At 43.9% G+C, this 18,176-nt stretch overlaps 1 protein-coding gene across 1 annotated transcript; it reads right to left on the bottom strand.

The window, feature by feature from the left end:
- Positions 1 to 831: 831 nt before the first annotated feature.
- LOC123133784 (dirigent protein 1-like) lies at positions 832 to 1,683 on the bottom strand. The gene has a single exon (XM_044553191.1). The coding sequence runs from the start codon at positions 1,565 to 1,567 to the stop codon at positions 953 to 955; it is 615 nt and encodes a 204-aa protein (XP_044409126.1). The 5' UTR covers positions 1,568 to 1,683; the 3' UTR covers positions 832 to 952.
- Positions 1,684 to 18,176: the final 16,493 nt, after the last annotated feature.

Raw genomic sequence — 18,176 nt, 5'->3', positions numbered from 1 at the left:
TTTCCTTTCCGGCGAGATCCTAATTTCGCTGGGTTTCTGTCCAGGTACGAGCTCCCCAGCCCGACATGGGGGTGATCACGGTCACCACGCCTGCGATCTACTACTTATTACTTCCCAGACATAGCCGAAACCTTTTCTTCCGCGTCTTCCACAGATGGAATCTTGCTTCTTGAGTCCGTAATCATGGCCGGCACAGGATTACCTTCCCTTTCTGCCTCATTTCCGCACATGGAAGCTTCTTTTTCTCATCCTCGGTCATGGCCGACGCAGAGTTGCCTTCTCCCACATGCTCTTCTTTAGATCCGTCACTACCAGCACCAGGACAACATCGCCGGGTCGCAACATGCGGTGCTGGTTGAGCGTGGTGTTTCTATGCTCTCTAGCTACACCTTCTGTCTGGATCATCCTGCTTTGCGTCAAGATCCGTGCTATTTTTATTTAGAAAGTTTCTCCCTCGCAAACAAGAGAATATTTGACCTCCAACTTTGCAGGCCAACGCCACACAAGTACCAGTCAGTGTATAAAATGTATTCAGCTTTTGTATGCAACATAAATTTGTCAAATTAGAAATTTAAAATAATTTTTATCATTCTATATACTTCTATTGTGCCCAAAAAAATCCAAAAGAAAAACTGCACATGGTAGTACTTCTGTGATGTTGACCTGCAAAGTTTCAGATTTCAATGTTTTTTGGCCGGCTTAGAATAATTAGCTGCTCCTTTGTCGATTTGTTTAGTGTTTTTGAGATAGCTAACCGATTATTTCAAGCGGTTCTTTTGTCGATTTTATGAGCATGAATCAAGGAAATAGAAACCACTTTCTTTACTCTGTTTTTCTTTATTTTAAACAATAAAATCGGATAAAAAATTCGAAACAATATGCGTGTGAATCACGAACACAAAGAATACTCAAACATTGCAATTATTCGAACCCAGCTTAATTTTGGCCCTCACTAAATATTCAAAACGCCGGCCTCACGCTGCCCGTCGCCCGGAGCAGCAACAGCGGCCGGCACGGTCGCGTAGACGTCCAGCTGGAGCACCATGTGGTCGCGCGACTCCATCCTGGCCGTCCGCCACAGGACGTGCCCCGTCGCCTTCCGGAACGCGCCCGTGCCGCCGGCGACCGCGAGCTCCCTGACCGCCGCGGAGATGTCGTCCCGGCCCACCACGGCGATGGTGCTGCCGTTGTATGGACCGCCCGTGAGCGCCACGGTCATGGACACCATCAGCACGGGCTCCTTGAGTCCCGCCAGCATGTACGACCCCTGCGCGCGACCGGCGGCCCGCGATGCCGCGCTGGGGCCTTCCGTCAGCGCGTCGTCGATCACCGTCGTGTCGCCGAAGTGGGCGCCCGGCATGAACGGGTGCGCGGGGCCGGGCCCCTTCACGAGCTGCACCGCCGTCTGTCCCGGGCCGCCGGTGATGTCGTGCATGTAGAAGCGCAGGTGGATCTGCCGGCTCCGCGCGGCAGCCGTCGCGGTCGCCATGGCGAGGGTCAAAGCGACGAGGAAGAGGACGCGAGGCATCGATGCGATCATGGTGAAGGTAATTGTAGAATGTATCATGTGGAACGATGAATGAACTACTTATGGCTCATGGTAAATATATAGTCGACGATGGTCGCCATGGGCGGCAGCTCGGCCAACTAACTATTCCTGTTCTACATGGTACAGGGTGACCATTTGTGTTGCCATGCGCAGCAGTCTACCATACTTGCGTTAAGCAAAGCCAGGCCGCCATGCGTACAAGACATGTATGACCAGGGGCGCTCTCTGAATCTCCTGCCAGGTTGCTGCTAAGCTACTCAAAGCCCACAATCGAGCAACCAAGTTTGTGAGAAGGCTTTCATCTCACTTTTCCCTTCTGTCTGTTGCTTTCACGTTTTCATCCCAGGCGAATTCCTCCCGCACTTATTTGTATAGACTTGTCAATTTTACAGAAGGTTTTTCGGCGAAAAGATGTTGGGGAAGTTTAACTTATGTAATCTAGCTCGTGAAATCACCTAAAACAATAAGCTCCCAGGAAATCCTGAAATCACTAATTGAAAAATACTCCTTGCAAAGATCACTTTCACCTTCTCAGATTATGACAAGTGGCGCATAGCATGTACGCCACTTGTCGCAACTTGAAAGTTTTTCCTTTTCCGTAGATCCGTTTATTTAAAACATCTTATCTCTTAAACCGTGCGTCCAAATCTCGAACTGTTTTCACTGTTGGATTTCTTGCGTCGAGATCTTCAAAATTAGATCTCATGTTGATAAGTTTGATGAACTTTTTTTTCATGAAAAAAATCGGACGAAAAAACCAAACCGAGAGCATAGTTTTTTTCCTTTCCGAAAGAGCCACGGCCATGCCTCCCACGAAAGCACAACAGTGCCTCTCGCGGAAGCAAAACCGTTCCTTTCATGGAATATTTTCTTTTAAAAAATGTGTTTTTTTCGTTTTCAAGAGGCATGGTCGTTCCTCTCGCGAAAGGAAAACCGTGCCTCTTGCGGAGGCAAAATCGTGCCTCTCATGAAAGAAAAAAAAACAAAAAACACGTTTATTTTTCGTTTCTGAGAGGCATGCCTGTGCCTCTAGTGAAAGAAAAACAAATAGAAAAGAACTTTTTTTTCGTTTCCGAGAGGCACGGCCATGCCTCTCGTTAAAGCAAAATCGTGCCTCTCGCGAAAGAAAAAAACATAAAACACATTTTTTCCCGTTTTCGTGTGCCTCTAGCAAAAGCAAAACTGTAACTTTCGCGGAAGAAAAAACGCGTTTTTTCGCGCAAATTTCTTTTTTCAAATATTTTTGTCCAAAAGCTAAGGAAGACCGGTTGAAAACCGAAAAGTAAAAAAGAAAACGTTTATGAAGCCGAAAACGCATGCGAAAAATTAAAAAAAAGTCCGAAAAAACACCCAGAATGTGACACGTGGCGGTGATCGTTGCGAGGCTACCGAAGGAGCGCTCGTTAACTAGTTGCTCTAAGGAAATCCTGTGTTGAGGTGCATCGAGAGTTTGGACAGGCATGATGGGCCTTTTGTAAGTTGGTGTTTTGCTTTATTTGGGCCTAGCATTGTCCCTGCGAGAAAAACCAACGCGGTGTCTCCAAACTCGAGCGCCCTGTTGGGCCGGCCCATGGAGGTACTGTGCAGCGAACCTGCAGCACAAAAAGCAAGATAAATTTCGCCTTAATCAGGATTTTAACTCGCGTTACTCAATGTGTAACCCAGTTTCGATAACCACTAGAGCAAGTGGCCGCTTTTGACTGATATAAAGCACCAACCATACACGACGAAGTGTGGTCACGCTATTTATTGCACAATACCACTATTATATCACTTAAAATTTTGAAAAAAAATCATGAATTTGAAAAAATACATCATTTTTTAAGAAAAGTTCACAAACTTTTAAAAAGGATTCATCAATTTTGAAAAAGTTCAACACTTTTGAGAAAAGTTCATCCAATTTGAAAAAAAAGTTCATCAATTTTAAAAAAAGTTCACCGAGTTCGAAAAAAGTTCATCAATTTTGGAAAAAGGTCAGATTGAGTTTAAAAAAGTTTATCAAACTTGAAAAAAGTTCATCGAATTTGAAGAAAAGATCATCAATTTTTAAAAAAGTTCACCAAGTTTGAAAAAAGTTCATAAATTTTGAAAAAACTTCAGATCAAGTTTTAGAAGAAGTTCATCAAATTTGAAGAAAAGTTCATCAAACTTGAAAAAAGTTCATCGTATTTGAAGAAAAGTTCATCAATTCTGAAAGTCGAATTTGATAAGAATCTCATCGATTTTTAAGGAAAAAATTACGAATTTTAATAAAAACATCAAACCAGGAAGAAGAAAAAAGAAAAAGGAAAGAAAAAAAAGTAGAACGAAGAATAGAAGAAAAAGATGAAAGCAGTCAGCTGGGAATTGGTGGCGGTATGGTTAGTGCGATTACAATATAGCAGGAGCTCGCGGGATCGAGTCTCACCTCGCCGCCTCCCTTTTTTGTGCGTTCAGGAAAACAGAAAAAGCAGAAAAAAAGAAAGCGAGATGGGCCGGCCCAGCGCGGAGGGGTATGCGCCCGTTTGCTGAAGCGCCTGTAACGGGCACTAAAGGCGTCTAATATGTTTGCCTCCAAACTCAACACGTTGTCTCCCGTTGACTTTTCGAGAGAGAGAAGAGAGTCGAATATAAAGTCACATAGTCTAGCTCGACATGCCCTTCAGAATGTAATCGACCGTCAAGCGCACCTCCAATTGCTGTTGGAATGTCGACTATGTTGGTTCTAAGAAATAATACATACTATTTCTTACTCCTTTTGTTAGAAACACCTAGCATAGCATAGATGCACATGCACACTCGCCATCTTCACATTCGTGTCCCATCTCATAACATGCCAACTAGTCCAAATCTGGCAACATGCGATCTACTTTCTGAGTTCTCGGCGAGATGAACTCATCAACGTAAAGCGGATCGCTAACTGGATAACGTGCAAGTGATGTCCCTCTCTCTCGGCATAAAGATTTTGCATGCAAGTGCTCTTTCCCCACAAACTTTTTCTGCGTGTTAACGGCCTACCGGCAAGAAATCCACCATCCGTTGTGCGCGTCAAGATGCGTGTGGCTGGAACCATTTTGTTCTCATTTTATGCTATACAGTACGTATACAACACCTAATACAACTAGTGGTCCTCATAATTTGTCATTGGCACGCATGCATGGCAGGAATGTACTCCCTCCGTTCTAAAATAAGTGTCTTGAGTTTAGTACAAATTTGTACTAAATGTAGTATAAAGTTGAGACACTTATTTTGGGACGGAGGGAGTAACAATTTGCTCTCTCTCTCTCTCTCTCTTAAATCTAACATTTTATTTTATCTTTATTAAACTAAATTGTCCATATCTGTAAATCGTAAGTTCCTATTTGATTTTATATGTGTGTGTGTGTGTGTGTGTGTGTGTGTGTGTGTGTGTGTGTGTGTGTGTGTGTGAGCTCCTAGCGCCAAAGCCTTTAAAATAAGACCAATCTTGAATACATTTCAAACACGTTTAAATTTCAATGTCCCTATTTAACTAGAAAAAATGAAAAAGGAACTATTTCAATAGATATATGTTAAGACAACCTATTTTGCTAGAAACATATTTAACCCAAATATGAAATTGAAATGTCAACTTTTTGAAATTTATTATTTTGAAATTTGTAACAAATTATTTCAAAAGAGTGCAAAATGTTATCTAAAAAATGTGAAATTTAAACAGATATGATTTTTGTGAAACGGGCCTGTGAAATGTGAAATGTAGGTTCTGAATTTTGAAATAGTAACCATAAAAAGTGAAATTATAATGTACCAATGTGAAACTGATTATTCAAAAGAGTGAAATATGTTATTTAGAAAACATGTAATTGAAATAGATGTGAGTTTTGTGAAATAGGCCATTGAATGTAAAATGTAGGTTCTAAATTTTAAAATTATAACCATAAAAATTGAAATTATAATGTATCAATGTGAAACTGATTATTTCAAAAGACTGAAATATGTTATTTCAAAATTATATAATTGAATAGATGTGATTTTTGTTAAACAAGCCAGTGAAAAATGACATGTAGGTTCTGAATTATGAAAGAGTAACTACAGAAAGTGAAATTCCAGTGTATCATTGTGAAACTGATTATTTTGACATGTGTAATTGTTTATTTCAAACATGTGAAATATGTTATTTGAAAGGTATGTAATTGACATAGATGTTTTTTTGTGAAACAAGCCGGTGGAAAGTGAAAGGTAGGTTCTAAATTTTTAAATAGTAACCACCGAAAGTGAAATTGTAATGTATCATTGTAAAACTGATTGTTTCAAAATGTGGAATATATATTCAAAGTTAAACATGGTAGAAAAATATCCAAGATTGATATCATATTAAAGGTTTTGGTGCAACAAGTTCAAATGTAAAAAAGTTCCAAAAACGAATATATGGTTAAAAAGACAAGGTGAAAGAAATGGTTGGATTTATTGTGCGAGGGAATAGAGAGACTGGTTCTGCCACATTAGTGTCATGCATGCATGTGAAGTATAGGGCATGTTTGGTTGCCTGGGTAGCTCCACCCTACATTGCATGGAGGATCTTGGCTGAGCCTAGCCTGGTTGAGCTGATGCAAAATTGAACTGAGATGTGTGTTTGGTGGACTGTAAGATATATGTGCATGAGAGATGTTGTACACAGCAGATGTTGTTTGGTAGACTGCATTAGAAATTCTGAAATAAAAATCAATTTCAATTTTATTTATCATAGAATTCTCAAACAACTATAACAAATCTGAACCATGCATTAACCCGTTGTTCCGGTCTCAATTTGCAAAGTAGACACAAGACATGCGTTTAACTGAACATTCTTTTGTCAGTCACCATTCAGAGCAAAAACAAGATGAAGACTAGGAGACTAGGAATGCCAGATACAAGATCTGGAACAAGTATGTAAAGCACACACACCATCCATGAGCAAATCACAAGACCCTGCGAGAAAATTTTGCACGAACATGGGAGACGTTGGGCGGCTCCAGGTGCTGTTTAGATTGGACGATGCATAGACGACCTGGCACCTCCTGGGCCTCTGGCTACCATCCACCCCACTCTGATAGATGGGGTGTAGATCTGATACAGCAAGGGGCGTTTGGAATGTGGCGTTGGCGGCGGCCTCTGGCTAGTACCCATTCTGCTGATGTGGATGGGGGTGTGGATTTGGCAGAGCAACGACCGCTGGGAAGGAAGAGTTGGCGACGGAGGACATCGACAGGGATTCGACCATCTCCGTCGCGGATTTGAGGACGGCGACGAACGGTGAGGTGAGAGCTCGAGCGGGGAATGAGAAGAAAATGAGGGGAAAGAGGTGAGGGGACGTGCTGACCCCCACGACTGCGAGAGAATTGCTACCCCACGCCAGCATTGCGGGTGCATGCGATTTGCATCAATTGGGCCTACATGAGGGAAACGCCCGATTCCTGTGTTCCCGCGAGCCTGTGTGAGAGGCCTCCTTTTGCATCGGTCGGGCCAGGCTGAGGATGCCACGCGAGGAACCAAACAGGCTGGATATTGCATGCCCGGTGTGAGCCAGGTGCAAGCCAACCAACCAAACACGCCCATAGGCATCACGTCTGAGACAAGTAGACCTATTCCTTCCTGCATCTACTACTATTATTCCACACATCGACCGCTATCCAGCATGGATCTAGTGTATTAAGTTCATAAAGAACGGAGTAATGCCTTAGGTAAGATGACATGATGTAGACAAAGTACATCCAATCAATATGACTAAACCCCATCGTTTTATCCTTAGATACAGATACGTGTCATGTCCCCTTCTGTCACTGGGATTGAGCACCGCAAGATCGAATCTATCACAAAGCACCTCTTCCATTGCAAGATAGATCAATCTAGTTGGCCAAACCAAACTGATAGATCTGAGAGAAATACACAGCTATAATAATCATGCATAAATGAGTTCAGAGAAGACTCAAATAATATTCATAGATAATCTAATCATAAACCCACAATTCATCGGATCCCAACAAACACACCGCAAAACAGAATTACATCGAATAGATCTCCAAGAACGTCAAGGAGAACATTTTATTGAAGATCAAAGAGAGAGAAGAAGCCATCTAGCTATTTTCTATGGACCCGTAGGTCTGCGGTAAACTACTCACACATCATCGGAGGGGCATCAAGGTTGACGTAGAAGCCCTTCGCGATTGATTTCCCCTCAGTAGAGTGCCGAAAAAGGCCTTTGGATGGGATCTCCTGAGAATTGGAACTTGCGGCACCGAAAAAAGTATTTTGGGTGTCTCTATGTTGGTTTCCCGATTTTAGAGAATTTACAGAGTCAGAATTAGCTCAAACGAAGGAACGAGGGGTCCATGAGGCACCAGGGCGCGCCGACCCCCCTGCGAGCGCCCTGGTGGCCCGTGGCCCACTCCTTCACCTTCTAGTCTCCTCCCGAAGCTTCTAGTGTCCCTTATGTCCAGAAAAAAGCATCAAAAAGTTTCGTGGCATTTGGACTTTGTTTGGTAGTAATTTCCTGGAAAACCAAAAACAAGCAAGAACATCAACTGGCACTTGGCACTAAGTTAATAGGTTAGTCTCAAAAAATGATATATAATTGCATAATAAACATCTAAGATTGATATTATAATAGCATGGAACAATAAAAAATTATAGATACGTTGGAGACGTATCAAGTACACGGGTATGGGCACCACCCTTGGCTTGTGCCAAGCTTGGGGGAGGTGCCCGGGTATCGTATCACCATCACTTTTATCATATTTATCTATCTTAGTTCGGTCTCTAGTTATTTCGTGATTTAGAAGAATAAAGGTTTAGTATGATCTAGTTTTGAGTGCTAGTTTCCTGATCTATCTATCTATGTAATCGAGTTCGAGAGTTATATAATAAAGGGTAGTTTGAGTTTGCTTCTTTACTTTTATGTTCCAATCTTAGAAATAAAAATAATGAAAAGATCATATACCAATCCCATGGAAGGTAATGACTTCACATAAAGAAAAGTATGCTTGATAAAATTCTAGGAAGTTGACAAATATAGTATTGGTCAATGATGCAATTCATGAAAGATTAGTAAAGCAAGAGAGGATTCACATATAAATATACTATCTTGGACATCTTTTATGGTTGTGAGCCCCCATTAAGTATTTTATGTCAAATAGTTAATGTTGGACAAGGAAGACAACGTAATGAGTTATATTTTCTTGTATTCACACAAAATTTATATTGTCATGGATCCTCCAACATGTGGTGCTTGCTCAATATATTTTTCTAGGCAAATATCTGCTCTAAATAGAGATACTACTTGTTCATCCAACACCCTTGAACCCAGTTTCATGCCATGAGATTCCACTATATCTACCTATGGATTGAATAAGATCCTGTTGGGGAACGTTGCATAAAATAAAAAATTTCCTACGTTCACCAAGATCCATCTATGAGTTCATCTAGCAACGAGAGAGAGAGAGATGCATCTACATACCCTTGTAGATCGCGTGCGGAAGCGTTCAAGAGAACGGGGTTGAGGTAATCGTTCTCGTCGTGATCCTATCACCGGAGATCCTAGCGCCGAACGGACGTCACCTCCGCGTTCAACACACGTACGGTCAGCGTGACGTCTCCTACGTCTTGATCCAGCAAGGGGGAAGGAGAGGTTGATGAAGATCCAGCAGCACGACGGTGTGGTGGTGGATGCAGCAGGACTCCGGCAGGGCTTCGCCAAGCAGCTGCGGGAGGAGGAAGAGGTGTAGCAGGGGGAGGGAGGCGCCAAGACTCAGGGTGCGGCTGCCCTCCTCCCCCTCCTTTATATAGGCCCCCTGGGGGGGCGCCGGCCCTGGAGATGGGAATCTCCCAAGGGGGCAGCGGCCAGGGGGGTGGAGTGCCCCCCAAGGCAAGTGGTGCGCCCCCCACCCTAGGGTTTCCAACCCTAGGTGCAGGCGGGCCCAAGGGGGGGCGCACCAGCCCACTAGGGGCTGGTTCCCCTCCCACTTCAGCCCACGGGCCCTCCGGGATAGGTGGCCCCACCCGGTGGACCCCCGGGACCCTTCCGGTGGTCCCGGTACAATACCGGGTGACCCCGAAACTTTCCCGATGGCCGAAACAGCACTTCCTATATATAATTCTTTACCTCCGGACCATTCCGGAACTCCTCGTGACGTCCGGGATCTCATCCGGGACTCCGAACAACATTCGGTTTGCTGCATACTCATATTCATACAACCCTAGCGTCACCGAACCTTAAGTGTGTAGACCCTACGGGTTCGGGAGACATGCAGACATGACCGAGACGGCTCTCCGGTCAATAACCAACAGCGGGATCTGGATACCCATGTTGGCTCCCACATACTCCTCGATGATCTCATCGGATGAACCACGATGTCGAGGATTCAAGCAACCCCGTATACTATTCCCTTTGTCAGACGGTATGTTACTTGCCCGAGATTCGATCGTCGGTATCCCAATACCTCGTTCAATCTCGTTGCCGGCAAGTCACTTTACTCGTACCGTAATGCACGATCCCGTGACCAGACACTTGGTCACTTTGAGCTCATTATGATGATGCACTACCGAGTGGGCCCAGTGATACCTCTCCGTTATACGGAGTGACAAATCCCAGTCTCGATCCGTGTCAACCCAACAGACACTTTTGGAGATACCTGCAGTGCACCTTTATAGTCACCCAGTTACATTGTGATGTTTGGTACACCCAAAGCACTCCTACGGTATCCGGGAGTTACACGATCTCATGGTCTAAGGAAGAGATACTTGACATAGGAAAAGCTCTAGCAAAACGAACTACACGATCTTGTGCTATGCTTACGATTGGGTCTTGTCCATCACATCATTCTCCTAATGATGTGATCCCGTTATCAACGACATCCGATGTCCATAGTCAGGAAACCATGACTATTTGTTGATCAACGAGCTAGTCAACTAGATGCTCACTAGGGACATGTTGTGGTCTAAGTATTCACACGTGTATTACGATTTCCGGATAATACAATTATAGCATGAATAAAAGACAACTATCATGAACAAAGAAATATAATAATAATCCTTTTATTATTGCCTCTAGGGCATATTTCCAACAGATCCTTCAAGTAAGTTGTCATTAGTGCGTAAAGTAATAAAATTCCTCCTAAATATGTATGATCCTTTATTGTAAGGGAAAATAAGCTTTGTACAATCTTGTGATGGTGAAGAAATAAAAAGCGTAGACTGCATAATAAAGGTTGCTATCAGAAGGGGCAATATAAAGTGATGTTCCTTTACATTAAGAATATGCGCATCCAAAAAAGCGCATGATAACATCTTCTCCCCTCTGTGAAGGGCCTATCTTTTACTTTCCTGTATTTACTTTTATGCAAATAGTCAATAGTATCCTTCTCTATTCCTTTTTCATTTTCTCTCTTTGCAAGCATCATGTGGTGGGGAAAGGTCTAGGAACATATATCCAGTTGGATACGGGTGTGTTCGAAATATGCCCTAGAGGCAATAATAAAATGATTATTATTATATTTCCTCGTTCATGATAATTGTCTTTTATTCATGCTATAATTGTATTATCCGGAAATCGTAATACATGTGTGAATACATAGACCACAACATGTCCCTAGTGAGCCTCTAGTTGACTAGCTCGTTGTTTCCTGAATATGGACATTGGATGTCATTGATAACGGGATCACATCATTAGGAGAATGATGTGATGGACAAGACCCAATCCTAAGCATAGCACAAAGATCGTGTAGTTCGTTTGCTAGAGCTTTTCCAATGTCAAGTATCTTTTCCTTCGACCATGAGATCGTGCAACTCTCGGATACCGTAGGAGTGCTTTGGGTGTACCAAACGTCACAACGTAACTGGGTGACTATAAAGGTGCACTACAGGTATCTCCGAAAGTGTCTGTTGGGTTGACATGGATCGAGACTGGGATTTGTCACTCCGTATGACGGAGAGGTATCTCTGGGCCCACTCGGTAATGCATCATCATAATGAGCTCAAAGTGACCAAGTGTCTGGTCACGAGATCATGCATTACGATACGAGTAAAGTGACTTGCCGGTAACGAGATTGAACGAGGTATTGGGATACCACGAACGAATCTCGGGCAAGTAACATACCGATTGACAAAGGGAATTGTATATGGGGTTGCTTAAATCCTCGACATCGTGGTTCATCCGATGAGATCATCGAGGAGCATGTGGGAGCCAACATGGGTATCCAAATCCCGCTGTTGGTTATTGACCGGAGAGCCATCTCGGTCATGTCTGCATGTCTCCCGAACCCGTAGGATCTACACACTTAAGGTTCGGTGACGCTAGGGTTGTATGAATATGAGTATGCAGCAAACCGAAAGTTGTTCGGAGTCCCGGATGAGATCCCGGACGTCACGAGGAGTTCCAGAAGGGTCAGGAGGTAAATAATTATATATAGGAAGTGCTGTTTCGGCCATCGAGAAAGTTTTGGGGTCCACCGATATTGTACCGGGACCACCGGAAGGGTCCCGGGGGTCCACCGGGTGGGGCCACCTATCCCGGAGGGCCCCATGGGCTGAAGTGGGAGGGGAACAAGCCCCTAGTGGGCTGGTGCGCCCCCCCTTGCCCCCCTGCGCCTAGGGTTGGAAACCCTAGGGTGGGGGGGCGCACCACTTGCCTTGGGGGGCACTCCACCCCCCTGGCCGCCGCCCCCTTGGGAGATCTGATCTCCAGGGCCGGCGCCCCCCAGGGGGCCTATATAAAAGGAGAGGGGAGGGAGGGCAGCCGCACCTGAAGTCTTGGCGCCTCCCTCTCCCCTGCTACACCTCATCCTCCTCCCGTAGTTGCTTGGTGAAGCCCTGCCGGAGCCCTGCTGCATCCACCACCATGCCGTCGTGCTGTTGGATCTTCATCAACCTCTCCTCCCCCTTGCTGGATCAAAAAGGAGGAGACATCACGCTGACCGTACGTGTGTTGAACGCGGAGGTGTCGTCCGTTCGGCGCTAGGATCTCCGGTGATTTGGATCACGACGAGAACGACTCCCTCAACCCCGTTCTCTTGAACGCTTCCGCACGCGATCTATAAGGGTATGTAGATGCATCTCTCTCTCTCGTTGCTAGATGAACTCATAGATTGATCTTGGTGAACATAGAAATTTTTTATTTTATGCAACATTCCCCAACAATGGTATCAGAGCTAGGTCTATGCGTAGTTCTCTATTGCACGAGTAGAACACAATTCTGTTGTGGGCGTAGATCTTGTCAACTTGCTTGCCATTACTAGTCTTATTTTGCTTCAACGGTATTGTGGGATGAAGCGGCCCGGACCGACCTTACACGTACGCTTACGTGAGAAAGGTTCCACCGACTGACATGCACTAGTTGCATAAGGTGGCTAGCGGGTGTCTTTCTCTCTCACTTTAGTTGGAGCGAATTCGATGAAAAGCGTCCTTATGAAGGGTAAATAGAAGTTGACAAAATCACGTTGTGGTTATTCGTAGGTAAGAAAACGTTCTTGCTAGAACCCAATTGCAGCCACGTAAAAGATGCAACAACAATTAGAGGACGTCTAACTTGTTTTTGCAGCAATTGCTATGTGATGTGATATGGCCAAAAGTTGTGATGAATGATGAATGATATATTGTGATGTATGAGATCATGTTCTTGTAATAGGAATCACGACTTGCATGTCGATGAGTATGACAACCGGCAGGAGCCATAGGAGTTGTCTTAATTATTGTATGACCTGCGTGTCAATGATTTAACGCCATGTAATTACTTTACTTTATTACTAAACCGTTAGCCATAGTAGTAGAAGTAATAGTTGGCGAGCAACTTCATGGAAACACGGTGATGGAGATCATGATGATGGAGATCATGGTGTCATGCCGGTGACGAAGATGATCATGGAGCCCCGAAGATGGAGATCAAAGGAGCTATATGATATTGGCCATATCATGTCACTACTATATAATTGCATGTGATGTTTATTATGTTTATGCATCTTGTTTACTTAGAATGACGATAGTAAATAAGATGATCCCTTATAATAATTTCAAGAAAGTGTTCCCCCTAACTGTGCACCATTGCTAAAGTTCGTCGTTTCGAAGCACCACGTGATGATCGGGTGTGATAGATCCTTACATTCACATACAACGGGTGTAAGACGGTTTTACACATGCAAAAACACTTAGGGTTAACTTGACGAGCCTAGCATGTACAGACATGGCCTCGGAACACAGAGATCGAAAGGTCGAACATGAGTCGTATGGAAGATACGATCAACATGGAGATGTTCACCGATGATGACTAGTCCGTCTCACGTGATGATCGGACACGGCCTAGTCGACTCGGATCGTGTAACACTTAGATGACTAGAGGGATGTCTAATCTGAGTGGGAGTTCATTAAATAATTTGATTAGATGAACTTAATTATCATGAACTTAGTCTAAAATCTTTTACAAAATATGTCTTGTAGATCAAATGGCCAACGCTCATGTCAACATGAACTTCAACGCGTTCCTAGAGAAAACCAAGCTGAAAGATGATGGTAGCAACTATACGGACTGGGTCCGGAACCTGAGGATCATCCTCATAGCTGCCAAGAAAGCATATGTCCTAGAAGGACCGCTAGGTGAAGCACCCATCCCAGAGAACCAAGACGTTATGAACGCTTGGAAGTCACGTGCTGATGATTACTCCCTCGTTCAGTGCGGCATGCTTTACAGCTTAGAACCGGGGCTCCAAAAGCGTTTTAAGCAACACGGAGCATATGAGATGTTCGAGGAGCTGAAATTGGTTTTCCAAGCTCATGCCCGGGTCGAGAGATATGAAGTCTCTGACAAGTTCTATAGTTGTAAGATGGAGTAAAACAGTTCTGTCAGTGAGCATATACTCAAAATGCCTGGGTTGCACAAGCGCCTGTCCCAGCTAGACATTAACCTCCTGGACGAGGCGGTCATTGACAGAATCCTTCAGTCGCTCCCACCGAGCTACAAGAGCTTTGTGATGAACTACAATATGCAAGGGATGGTGAAAACTATTCCTGAAGTATTTTCAATGCTGAAGTCAGCAGAGGTAGAAATCAAGAAAGAACATCAAGTGTTGATGGTCAATAAAACCACCAAGTTCAAGAAGGGCAAGGGTAAGAAGAACTTCAAGAAGGACGGCAAAGATGTTGCTGCACCCGGTAAGCAAGTTGCCGGGAAGAAGTCAAGGAATGGACCCAAGCCTGACACTGAGTGCTTTTATTGCAAAGGGAAGGGTCACTGGAAGCGGAACTGCCCCAAATACTTAGCGGACAAGAAGGCCGGCAACACTAAAGGTATATGTGATATACATGTAATTGATGTGTACCTTACCAGTACTCATAGTAACTCCTGGGTATTTGATACCGGTGCCGTTTCTCATATTTGTAACTCACAGCAGGAGCTGCGGAATAAGCGGAGACTGGCGAAGGACAAGGTTACCATGCGCGTCGGGAATGGTTCCAAGGTCGATGTGATCGCCGTCGGCACGCTACCTCTACATTTACCTACGAGATTAGTTTTAAACCTCAATAATTGTTATTTAGTGCCAAGTTTGAGCATGAACATTGTATCTGGATCTCGTTTAATGTGAGATGGCTACTCATTTAAATCCAAGAATAATGGTTGTTCTATTTATATGAGAGATATGTTTTATGGTCATGCCCCGATGGTCAACGGTTTATTCTTAATGAATCTCGAATGTAATGTTACACATATTCATAGTGTGAATACCAAAAGATGTAAAGTTGATAATGATAGTCCCACATACTTGTGGCACTGCCGCCTTGGTCACATTGGTGTCAAGCGCATGAAGAAGCTCCATGCTGATGGACTTTTAGAGTCTCTCGATTATGAATCATTTGACACATGCGAACCATACCTAATGGGCAAAATGACCAAGACTCCGTTCTCCGGAACAATGGAGTGAGCAACCAACTTATTGGAAATCATACATACTGATGTGTGTGGTCCAATGAGCGTTGAGGCTCGCGGAGGATATTGTTATGTTCTCACTCTCACTGATGACTTAAGTAGATATGGGTATGTCTACTTGATGAAACACAAGTCTGAGACCTTTGAAAAGTTCAGGGAATTTCAGAATGAAGTAGAGAATCAACGTGACCGAAAGATAACATTCTTACGATCAGATCGTGGAGGAGAATATTTAAGTCACGAATTTCGTATGCACTTAAGAAAATGTGGAATCGTTTCACAACTCACGCCGCCTGGAACACCTCAGCGTAACGGTGTGTCCGAACGTCGTAATCGCACTCTATTGGATATGGTGCGATCTATGATGTCTCTTACCGATTTACCGCTATTATTTTGGGGATACACTCTAGAGACAGCTATATTCACTTTAAATAGGCCTCCGTCTAAATCCGTTGAGACGACACCGTATGAATTGTGGTTTGGGAAGAAACCTAAGCTATCATTTCTAAAAGTTTGGGGATGTGATGCTTATGTCAAGAAACTACAACCTGAAAAGCTCGAACCCAAGTCGGAAAAATGCGTCTTCATAGGATACCCTAAGGAAACCATTGGGTATACCTTCTACCTTAGATCCGAAGGCAAGGTCTTTGTCGCCAAGAACGGATCCTTTCTGGAAAAAGAGTTTCTCTCGAAAGGAGTAAGTGGGAGGAAAGTAGAACTCGATGAAGTACTACCTCTTGAACCGGAAAGTAGTGCAGCTCAGAAAAATGTTCCCGTGGTGCCTACAACGACTGGAGAGGAAATTAATGATGATGATCAAGGTACTTCGGATCAAGTTGCTACTGAACTTCGTAGGTCCACAAGGACACGTTCCACACCAGAGTGGTATGGCAACCCTGTCCTGGAAATCATGTTGTTAGACAACGGTGAACCTTCGAACTATGAAGAAGCGATGGCGGGCCCAGATTCCAACAAATGGCTTGAAGCCATGCAATCCGAGATAGAATCCATGTATGAAAACAAAGTATGGACTTTGACAGACTTGCCCAATGATCGGCGAGCGATAGAAAACAAATGGATCTTTAAGAAGAAGACAGACGCGGATGGTAATATTACCATCTATAAAGCTCGACTTGTCGCTAAGGGTTATCGGCAAATTCAAGGGGTTGACTATGATGAGACTTTTTCTCCCGTAGCGAAGCTAAAGTCCGTCCGAATCATGTTAGCAATTGCCGCATACTATGATTATGAGATATGGCAGATGGACGTCAAAACGGCATTCCTTAACGGCTATCTTAAGGAAGAACTGTATATGATGCAGCCGGAAGGTTTTTCGATCCTAAAAATGCTAACAAGGTATGCAAGCTCCAGCGATCCATTTATGGGCTGGTGCAAGCATCTCGGAGTTGGAACATTCGCTTTGATGAGATGATCAAAGCGTTTGGGTTTATGCAGACTTATGGAGAATCCTGCGTTTACAAGAAAGTGAGTGGGAGCTCTGTAGCATTTCTCATATTATATGTAGATGACATACTTTTCATGGGAAATGATATAGAACTTTTGGACAGCATTAAGGCCTACTTGAATAAGTGTTTTTGAATGAAGGACCTTGGGGAAGCTGCTTACATATTAGGCATCAAGATCTATAGGGATAGATCGAGACGCCTCATAGGTCTTTCACAAAGCACATACCTTGATAAGATTTTGAAGAAGTTCAAAATGGATCAGTCCAAGAAAGGGTTCTTGCCTGTATTGCAAGGTGTGAGATTGAACTCGGCTCAATGCCCGACCACGGCAAAATATAAAGAAGAGATGAGTGTCATCCCCTATGCCTCAGCCATAGGATCTATTATGTATGCCATGCTGTGTACCAGACCTGATGTAAACCTTGCCGTAAGTTTGGTAGGAAGGTACCAAAGTAATCCCGGCAAGGAACACTGGACAGCGGTCAAGAATATCCTGAAGTACCTGAAAAGGACAAAGGACATGTTTCTCGTTTATGGAGGTGACGAAGAGCTCGTCGTAAAGGGTTACGTCGATGCTAGCTTCGACATAGATCTGGATGACTCTAAGTCACAAACCGGATACGTGTATATGTTGAATCGTGGAGCAGTAAGCTGGTGCAGTTGCAAGCAGAGCGTCGTGGCGGGATCTACATGTGAAGCGGAGTACATGGCAGCCTCAGAGGCAGCACATGAAGCAATATGGATGAAGGAGTTCATCACCGGCCTAGGAGTCATACCCAATGCGTCGGGGCCAATCACTCTCTTCTGTGACAACACTGGAGCTATTGCCCTTGCCAAGGAGCCCAGGTTTCACAAGAAGACCAGGGACATCAAGCGTCGTTTCAACTCCATCCGTGAAAATGTTCAAGATGGAGACATAGATATTTGCAAAGTACATACGGATCTGAATGTCGCAGATCCGTTGACTAAACCTCTTCCGCGAGCAAAACATGATCAACACCAGAACTCTATGGGTGTTCGATTCATCACAATGTAACTAGATTATTGACTCTAGTGCAAGTGGGAGACTGTTGGAAATATGCCCTAGAGGCAATAATAAAATGATTATTATTATATTTCCTCGTTCATGATAATTGTCTTTTATTCATGCTATAATTGTATTATCCGGAAATCGTAATACACGTGTGAATACATAGACCACAATATGTCCCTAGTGAGCCTCTAGTTGACTAGCTCGTCGATCAATAGATAGTCATGG

The sequence above is a fragment of the Triticum aestivum genome, chromosome 6B (assembly GCF_018294505.1).
Source record: "Triticum aestivum cultivar Chinese Spring chromosome 6B, IWGSC CS RefSeq v2.1, whole genome shotgun sequence".
NCBI lineage: Eukaryota > Viridiplantae > Streptophyta > Magnoliopsida > Poales > Poaceae > Triticum > Triticum aestivum.
Note: the sequence above shows the minus strand (reverse complement) of the source record. Positions and strands in the feature narration are given on the sequence as shown.

Excerpts from the sequence above, each read along its gene's own strand:
- LOC123133784 (XM_044553191.1), bottom strand. The coding sequence starts at position 1,567 with ATGATACATTCTACAATTACCTTCACCATGATCGCATCGATGCCTCGC.